The sequence below is a fragment of the Chrysochloris asiatica genome, unplaced genomic scaffold (assembly GCF_000296735.1).
Source record: "Chrysochloris asiatica unplaced genomic scaffold, ChrAsi1.0 scaffold00142, whole genome shotgun sequence".
NCBI classification, from domain to species: domain Eukaryota; kingdom Metazoa; phylum Chordata; class Mammalia; order Afrosoricida; family Chrysochloridae; genus Chrysochloris; species Chrysochloris asiatica.
Window position 1 is genome coordinate 1092776 of NW_006408660.1, and position 10148 is coordinate 1102923.

Genomic DNA, 10148 nt, shown 5'->3' on the forward strand with positions numbered 1-10148 from the left:
ACTCCCAGAGTTCACCGGGCTGTCAGGGCAGGACTCCCAGAGTTCACCGGGCTGTCAGGGCAGGACTCCCAGAGTTCACCAGGCTGGCAGGGCAGCAGACAGTGACCAATATACAGCAGGTCCCAGATGTAGAAGGCTGAAGGGCAAGTGTACCCAGAACCATTGTCCTGACCTGGTAACTTTCCATAGTAGGGCAGCAGCTGAATGGATCCCCAATGCTGGCCCTGGCCTTGGAGCTGGTGGCAGAAGTGCTTGAGTTCAGACCTTAAAGAGCTCAGACCTGGTGGAGACAGATCCTCTCCAAATGATGTGTGAGGAAAGCATCGCCGGTAAACACAAGTTGAAACAGCTTCCATAGGAAAATAATTTCAGGTCAGAAATACAGCTAACAATATGAAGCTATTGAAAGTACCATGATTTGGGTCAGGTGCAACTTAGTCATCAAACTGACATCTTTGCTCTTGGACACGTTATAGAGGTCTTGTTCAGTAGATTTGCCTAATGCAATGTGTCATTTGATTTACTGACTGCTGAAATTACTCAATCACAAAAGGACAACTCGTGTATCTATCCTTTTGACAAGAAAAGACAAATGTTTAGAGTCCAGACTTTACTAGTAGTTACCAGGAGTGGAAAAGTGGAGGAAAAGGGGAGTTAACAGTGATGAAAACATCACATTGATTAATGATTGAGTTGCAAAGCTGATTCACACCATTGCTGCCAATAAATTGTAATTTGGAGAAAATTGAACTCACAAAACTGTGCAATTGGTATATTACAATCACAAAAATAAGTACATAAATAACTAAAGTAGCTGCTGGAAAAAAAAAAGAAATACAGCTGACCTTGAGATGTGGACTTAGGGGATAGAGGGACCTGGAGCCCTAGCCCATTGCTGCTCTCTGCTCTGTCTTCTGTTACTCCGCATCAGGCATAGTGTCTCCAGCATCCAGAAGTGGTTCTTTCAGTTCATGGTCCAGTCTAGTGATCTTCACTGAACCAAATGACTGTGTGGAGGTGAGGGAGGGAGAAACCAGGAGGGAGAAAAGCAGAGGGGCCCTTAGCCAATCTGGGGGGTACTTGGCACTTTTCTCATTAGAATGGAAATCACAGAGGATTTGGGCCTAAATACAAGGGTCTGTAAGCTTTTTCTGACAAGCCCAGTTTTCTGGCAAATATTTCAATTTTCTGGACTATGTGGTCTCTGTCACGCCTCAAGTCTGCCAGTACAGAATGAAAGTGCCACAGGCGGGAGTGAGATACGGGCGTGGCTGTGTGCCAATAAAACGTTATTCATGGGACACTGAAACGGGAACTGCATAACATTTTCATCTGCCTCAGACAATGTCTTCCAAACACTTGAAAACATAAGTCATGCTTAGCCTTGGGTCATCAGTTGCCCACCCTGACTTGTAACACCAGACAAGATCACAGGTGTGAAGGGACAGGAAGTTTGGTTAGGTGATGGCGGCTACAGTGGAGGGGGCAGTGGTTGGAACAGGGCTGTGTTCTGAAGCTAGAACCAATTGGAGTTGCCGATAGCCTGCGTGCAGGATAAGAGGCAAGGGGTGAAGCTGGGGGAGGCTGGGAGAGTTTGGATTCTAGAGACCTGGGGAAATGTGGTTCTAGAAAGCATTACTGTGGAATTAAACAAGGGAACAGGTAGCTGGAGAGCACAAAGGTGTGGCAAGACTGCTCAATGGCCTGGCCTCTCTAACCCCTGGGAATCTTGCTTTGCCGTCTTGTTTCATGTGGAACTGGTGCCTCTGATGCTATTGGCTCATTTATCATTTGGGGAAATGTAGTTGAGGGTGGTAGTAAGCAGCCCAGGAGTTTGTAACAAACCATGAGGTACTTGGTCTACGTTCTCCAATCCACACAGCACCTCAGAATGGAAACAAACATGTGAGCAACTTCCTGTTGTTGATGAGGCAACTTCTCAGTTCTCAGACCTCCTTGGCATAGCCGGGAAGCTTTGATTTCTGTTGCTGAAATCCTGATGGTAGAGTTCTTCTCAAGCCCGCCACTTCCCTGACAGCTCTGAACTTTTGCCTGAGAAGCCTCTCCTTCCTGGACCCCAGGAGCTCACACTCTTGTTAAAATGAGAACTGACCCAGTGAAAATCCATGAAATCGTGTCTCATGGGAAGAGGGAATTAGGAAGGTACACTGGTGTCCCCAAGCTGAAAGGTAGCTCCGGGCAGGCTCAATGAACTGAACTAACCCTGCTCTGCTTCCACAAACCTCAGGCCCCCGCATGCTGTATGGTGACCCCATCACATCACCTGTTCCTCACTTGGACTCTGATGGTTGTTGTTATGTGCTGTCGAGTCGGTTCTGATCATAGAGACCCTGTATAGGGCTTCTGAGGAGCAGCTGGTGAGTTTGAACCAGTGATCTTTTGGTTCACATTCCAGTGCTTAACTTACAATGCCACACCATATTAAATCTTTCTATGTGCAAAGTGGCAGCATCACTGGTCTCAAGCATGGCAATGACAGTGAGGTTAGCCCAGAATCGGGCAGTGTTTTGTTCTGCTGTGCATAAGGCCGCCATGAGTCGGTACTGACTCAATGGCACCTAACAACAAAAAAAATGTGCAAATCTATGTGTTTATTTTAGGATATCTGATTCTGGTATGGTGCTGTAGGATAGGCACTGGACTGCTAGACACAAGGTCGATGGCTCAACCCCACCAGCTGCTCCTCAGAAACCCTATACAGAGTCGCTATGAGTCAGAACCAACTGGGTGGCACTTAACAACAGTGTACAACAAAATGTTAACTCTGAGCAATCCTGCTCTTGTTACGTTTGAACCCATTGTTGCTGCTACTGTATCAATCCTCATTGGAGGCCTTCCTCTTTTCCACTGACTCTCCACTTTACCAGTCATGATGTCTTCTCCAGGGTCCCTCTTGGTAACATGTCTAAAGTACGTGAGACAAAGTCTTGTTATCTTCACATCTAAGGAGCATTCTGGCTGTAATTCAGGCAGGTCACAGTTCTTTTGGTATTCCTTGCCAACACAATTCAAATGCATCATTCCTTCTCCAGACTTCTTTATTCATGGTCCACTTTTCCATGCATCTGGGGCGACTGCAAATACCTGACTTGAGTCAGGCACACTTTAGTTTTCAAAGTGACATCTTTGCTCTTTAACATTTTAAAGAGGTCTTTTGCAGCAGGTTGGCCCAATGCACTATGTGCTTTGATTTCTTGACAGTTGCTTCCATGAGTATTGATTGTGGATTCAAGTAAAAATGAAGTCCTTGACAACTTTAATATTTTCTCCATTCATCATGGTGTCATTTGAGGGTATTTGTTTTCTTTTCATTGAGGTGTAATACCTACTGAAGGCTGTGGTCTTTGATCTTCATCAGTAAGTAACCACTGTTGTTGTTGTCAGGTGCCATCGAGTCAGAACTGACTCATAGCAACCCCATGCACAGCAGAACGAAACAATGTCCAATCCTGGGCCAACCTCACTACCGCTGCCACACTTGACGCCAACAATGATGCCACCTGGCCAATCCATCTCGTTAGGGGTCTTCCTCTTTTTCTCTGACCCTCCATCTTACCCAGCATGACATCCTTCTCCAGTGACTGTTTCCTCTGGACAATATGTCCAAAGTATGAGAGACGAAGCTTAGCCATCCTGGCCTCCAAGGAGCACTCTGGCTGCACTTCTTCAAAAACAGATCTATTGGTTCTTTTGGCAGTCCATGGCACTTTCAGTATTCTCCTCCAACACCACAACTCAAAAGCGTCAATTCTTCTACGATCTTCCTTATTCACTGTCCAGCTTTCGCATCCATATGAGGCTATTAAAAACACCATGGCCTGGGTCAGGCGCACCTTAGTCCTCAAGCTGACATCTCTGCTCTTCAATATTTTAAAAAAAAGTTCCGGGGCAGCAGATTTGCCCAATGCAATACATTGTCTGAATTCTTGACTGCTGCTTCCGTGAGTGTTGATAGTTGATCCAAGAAGAATGAAGTCCTTGACAACTTCAATCTTTTCTCCATTGATAAGAATGTTGTTTATTGGTCCAGTGGTGAGGGTTTTTGTTTTCTTGACATTGAGATGTAATCTATATCAAAGGCTGTGCTCTTTGATCTTCATAAGTAAATGTTTCAAGTCCTCTTCACTTTCAGCAAGTAACCACTATGCTCCTATATTTCCTGGGAGATACTAGCAATTGTGTTTTGTCGAATCTACCCAACTGGAAGTTTCTGGAAAGTAGAATGGGGAGGTGAGGAGTAGGAAGTTGCTCCAGATCTCCACAGATCATTCAAGGAGAAGGGAGCCACTGCATTTAATGGGTGTTCACGTCTAAAGGCCGGGGAGCTTATGAAGTTCCACGTAATTTTACCTTACTGAGTGGAGATGGTGAGGTTTTGAGGACGTGGCTTCAAGTCCTCATTGCTTTCAGCAAGCAAGGTGGGAGGAGACACACACACACACATTCCTTGTCACTCAGAGCTTTCTCCCCACCACCGCTGCCTGCAAAACCTGTCTGGATCACATCCCCCAGCACGCTGCCTTCACTCACCCCCTTTGACATCAGTTCCCCAACCGAAGGGTTCCTGAAGTTTTTATGGTAACAGAAGAGACCTAGCTGCTTTTTCCAACTAACCTGAGTTGAATGATGAACTGGAAGAATTCTTATTGTCTTTTGGGAATCGTGGTGTGGTGCTATAGAACTGGCACACAAGGTCTATTTGAACTGCCAGTGGTCGGTGGTTCAAATCTTCCAATCACTCTTCAGAAACATGGTGGCTAGGAGTTGGAATTGACTTGGCAGCGCTAAACAACATTGTCTTTTGAATCCCATGCTCCCTGGACACTGGGATATTCTTGAAGGCCCTTTACCATGAAGTCTGCCTCTTATGCTGTTTCTGTTCCAACCATCGCTCCCCATTTATGTCAACTTTCTCATACAGCTCCAAGGCCACATCCTCAAAACCTCACCATCTCCATGCAGTAAAGTAAAATTATGTGGAACTTCAAGGGCCCCCCGGCCTTTAGACGTGAACCCCCATTACATGCAGTGGTTCCCTTCTCCTTGAATGATCTGTGGGTCAGAACTGACTCAATGGCACTTAATAGTCAATATTTAAAAAAAACTACTTTAAATATAGCTACACAAGATTACAACCCATGAATGTGACAAGTTAACCAACCTCCTTGGGGACCACAAACTTTACATTTGTCCTGTTTTAACTCTTAAATCCATCTCCCAGCTCCTTGGGACAAAATTGCCTAAAGTGGAAACCCTGGGTCAAAAGATAGAAGCATTCAAAACAACTGGAAAGGTGTTCCCAGTGTGTGTAGACTAGCAGAGGGGAAAAGGAGCCAGAACTCCTGGGATTCTCTGCCTGGGAAGAACTTTCCCATAATACAGCCTGGCCAAATCTGGTCCATCAGAAGACATACAGATTGTGTCCTTGAAGATGGCTCCCGCTTGTGAGCCAGCGATGGTCTCGGGACATTTTATTGTGATCACAGAAAGAGAAAGGGCCACTTAGAGAGTTACCAGGGTCTCAAGAGCCAACTGAAAGTTTTTCTGGACACAAAGGAAGCAACTTTTTTTCTTCTAAATAGAAGTTCTCTTTAGACCAAGGTCTGGCTGGCTGTCTGGGGCTAGATTTTCTGGCAGAGAATCAAAGCAATCCAAGTCAGAAAAGAAGTCAGCTGTAAACATACCACCCCACGCGCCTCAGCCCTGACAATGGGCATTGGGGCCTACAGAGAACATCTGCCAACTTCTACTTCCTGCCACCCCATGGGGACCATGGCTGCGTCTCTTCTTAGAGACTGAAACACTGGAGGGTAAGGTGTTGTGGGTTTTTTCTTTTTGGGGAGGAAGGGGCTTCATGACAATTAGTCATCATTTCTATAAAACTTTAGAAAGGCCAAAACGTGGGAAAGGTTTGGATACAATCACTAGAATGTCACAAAACAGTATCTTGGTGCACCAAGGGGAGTTGGACAGGGACAGTGCATGCAATTCAAGCAATCCTGAATACCTTCTGCTGAAATGGGATTTTAAACCAGACTTCTGCTCAAGGAAAAATGACTTCAAGGGCCCTTCAGGAACTCGGTGCCTTATGGCAGTGAAGTGGGGCTTGCTGTGTGACCAGACACACACCCTCCCTGTAAGAGAAGATGAAGAAATCAGCCACCCCTGGGCAAGGGCAGGCTGCAGTAACAGGGTGCTCTACTCTACTAGACCCCACCCAACTTCCAAATTTGCCCGAGCCGCGCACACACTTCCTTTGTACTTGCCCTCAGAAGGAAAAAGGCACCTGGCCAGTTCCGCTGAGTCAAGAGAGGGGCAGGCTGTCACCTCTCATGAGGCCAGGGTGTGAAAAAAACACAGACGCCATTCTGTAATCAATGGTTTTTATCTTTGAAAATGGAAGCAGGTGTTTTGACAGAATAAGGAGGGTCGCTCTATGAGAGCCGATCAAGGAGTAGTTCACTGCTTCTCAGGGATAGCACGGCTTAAAAACAAAGACAAAATAAAACACACACACACAACAGGAAACAAGAAAACCCACAATGCTTCAGGCCATGATGTAAGCCTGGCTGGGCGTCCGTTCGTTAAATAAGTCATAGACTACACACACTAGGACCAACGTGACTTTCCTCATCCTTGAGCCACATCCCTATGGTTTGTCACCACCATCAGCAAGTCTATTGACTTCATTCATTCGACATCAGAACCTTTCCAAACCTCTGGAGCCGTCATCACAGAGGTCCTAAGAAACAAGTACAGGTTTGGATGTAAGTCGCTATAAGTATTGTTTTCTTCACATCTCGTTAGCCGCTTCAACATTAAAAACACACACGTATGTGAACACACAACCAATCGCATCAACCGTTCAGATACCCTGAAATTGTGGAGACAGCAATCCCAGGATTGGTTAAGCAGAGGATACCTTTTCTACATGAACATTAACCCCAGCTCTGCTGACAGCCATGCTAACCCACCACAACACCCAACGTGCATTATCCTTCCCTGTACAGACACTTCCGGCCAACCCTGTTCCCCCCACACCAGCACGAGCACATGCAGAAGAGTCCCCCCTTCCTGGTCCCTATGGCACTAGACATTTCTTATTCAACCACTCAGCTTTCCCCAAACAGAGGGTCCTGACACCTTGTTTTTTGGGCAGGCAATATGAGAAAGCTGGAAATGGGGAGGCGTCGCTGAGCCAGGAGTGCAGCAGGTGGCCCTCTGGTCTAGGAGCCTCAGTGGAGATGGCGAGGTGGAGCAGGGCCACTTTGAGCAGTGAGCATAAAGGGACACGTGTTTACACACTACAGCAGTGGCAGAGGTCTGTGCTTGCTCCCAATCTTGCTTCCTTCCAGACCATTCTTCTTAGTCTCAATAGTCTAGCTGAATGTAAACTAGGCCGGAAAGCAGAAAGGCAAAAGAGGACTGCAGGGAGCCCTGATACAGGTTGCTGCACCCCAAGGGGCTTCAGAAAGTTTGTGGAAATATGGAATTAGAAGAACATAGAAGAACAGGGAGCTCTATGGGGTAAGGAGGAGCCACTTCTTCCTCCAGGACAGCCAGGGGACTGCAAGAGGCATGCGGGGAAACAGGGTCACCCTGGGCAAGCCCTACCCCGTCCCAGGTTCCCTAGTTCTGACCCTCCATTCATCACTGTGCTCCAGAGCTGGACAAGAAGGAACACAAACATCACACATGGGTCCCTTTGTCAAGTATGGACCAGAACCTGAAACACAATGTTTAAGTGACAAAGGAAATCGAGTCTACATGTGTAACAAAACCGCAGAAACATGGGCTCATTTGGGTTCAATTATAATCATCTGAAGTACAGAATAACCAAGAAGCAAAATTCCATTCCAATCAACCACCCAATTCCTAAAACAAGAAGAGAAAGGTAAAGAGAGACGCTCCGGACTTTTTGGATCAGAAGACTCGGTGACAGGAAGGGTGGTGCTATGGATCCACGTGATTTGTCAAGTCTTCCTTTTGGACAGTTGTGAGGACAACCACGTTTGTGCTGTGGTGGAGCCAGCACAACTTGGCTGCTGCTCTGATTATTCTCAGAAGAAAGTTTGTACAAAATAATCTCTTCTCTTCATTTCCTTTATAAACACACACAGTGCTGTCCCTTTCGAATTAAGGAAAAAAATCAAATTATACACAAATACTGCGAAGTAGCAAAATACAAAGGGGGGGGGGGCGGAAAAAGAAACTTTTGGTTTTGGCAACATTCAAACAAAGAAAAGAGAAAAGAAAGAAATATAAAAAGCAATGTGGCATTGGTCCCTATTAGTTTTTTTTTTTTAAAAGGTACTTGGGCACGACACTGAATCAGACTTGGTTTGTTTTCTACAATTCAGAACGTCTGGGATTTTTTAAAGTAGCACTTTTGTCTTTTTTAAAAGTTCAACAAGTCACATAACACTTGAAACATCAAAAAAAGCTTTTTTTTTTTTTTGAGGCGGGGAGAAAAAGCTCGGCTTTTGAATCACTTTTTGTTTCTGCAAATTGGGGAGACGAATTGGGCTCTCATTGGAATGTGTCTTTATCGCTGGCTGACAGATCTGAGGTGGGATGCCTCCAATGGCAGTGCCGCCCTGTCCCTCCCAAGGACCACACCAGCAACCAGCTACCAAGCCCACGTCCTTGCTCCCAGGCTTGGAAGGGTGGGGTGGGACCTTCAGGCTGCTATCTTCGCCATCTGCTGTTCTAACTTGGAAATGCGCTCATCTTGATTGCAGATCGTGTCTTTTATAGATTTGATCTCTTTTAAAATCTCATCCAGCTTGGCTTCATTTTGCTAAGAAAACAAACAAAAGTAGGATGTGGGTGTAGTTGGGACAGCACATAACAGTCAATAAACCCATTCAACATAGCTGAGACGTTACCAGGCACACAAGGCAGGATTCTATTCTACAAGTGGCAAATCCTACTGCATCTCAAGAAAAAACAAAAAACAGACCTACGTTCTCCAGGTCATTCGATGGATGCAATCAATTCTGGTCAATCCATGTGAATACCCACAGCAAACAATACCTCACTCTATACTATTTCTGGTCCTGGGCCTGTGCGCTGACCAGAACAGAGACCCATGAGACACAAACGAATCCTTCTAAGCTGCCCTCCATCACGCAACTCCCCCAGGAACCTCATGCCCAGGGCCTTTCTGGGAAGTTAAGCCCTTCGTCCCGCCGGCCCCAATCTACACTGATCCTTGTCTTCCTCACACCTATGGCCCTGCATCTTCTTGATCCTGAAAGTCTCGACCCAATCAGAGTTGGGGAAAGACACTCAAGAGAAACACCAGAGGCTTCTGCAAATGCTCAGAAATACTGGCTGTGCTCACTATTAAAAAAACGGAGCTAAGCAGCCAACCTGGCCACACATTCCTACTGTCACCTGACCCAGGGATTCTTATAAGCAGTTGTGGATTCAATTGTGTCCCCCACAAAGTACATGTCAGCTTGGCTGCACCATGATTCTCAGTGGTCTGGCAGTGAGTGATGTGATACGATAAAGCTCCCAGATCCAGGGAAACACCGATGTTGACACACATGGAGATCTCCCAGGACTGCTGCCTACAGCTGCTGGAAGGAGATAAGGACCTTTCCCCAGAGTCAGGGCTCTGACTTTGGACTTCTTGCCTCCTAAACGGTGTGAGAACAAGTTTCTGGTTGTGAAAGCTGCCTCTTGTGGTATTTTTGTTACAGCAGCACTGGATAATAAGACACAAGCATTTACTGGACAACCAAAGGCTTTCTAGAGGACAAGGCTCACACTCCTGGAATGCTTACCATGCTGGCTGCATCTGTGGTTTTTTTTGGAATGTTGATCAGATCACACTTCTTGTTGGCAGTGGGCTTGCTGTCCAGAATGTTCTTCTTGACCACCTTGAGATCCCTGTTTTTGCCGGGAATGTATCCGTGCTTCAAGGAAATGAGGATTGGTTCTGCGTTCTTCCCCTCAAACCACTCTTCTGTTTCCAAGGCAGCTTCCGGCCCCGCAGTGTCAGGATACAGGTCATCTTGGAAAAGGTCAGACTAGAAGAGATGTGATGGGGAGAACTTAGGTCAGACAAGAAGAGATGTGATGGGGAGAACTTAGGTCAGACTAGAAGAGATGTGATG

The 10148-nt window shown here is 46.2% G+C and overlaps 1 protein-coding gene across 1 annotated transcript in view; it reads right to left on the reverse strand.

Annotated features, from left to right (window-relative positions):
• Positions 1 to 7820: 7820 nt before the first annotated feature.
• CORO1C (coronin, actin binding protein, 1C) overlaps positions 7821 to 10148 on the reverse strand; it is an 81402-nt gene continuing 79074 nt past the window's right edge. The window contains 2 exon segments of the mRNA XM_006870430.1: positions 7821 to 8821; positions 9816 to 10061. Coding sequence (XP_006870492.1) covers positions 8702 to 8821; positions 9816 to 10061 — 366 coding nt within the window. The 3' untranslated portion in view covers positions 7821 to 8701.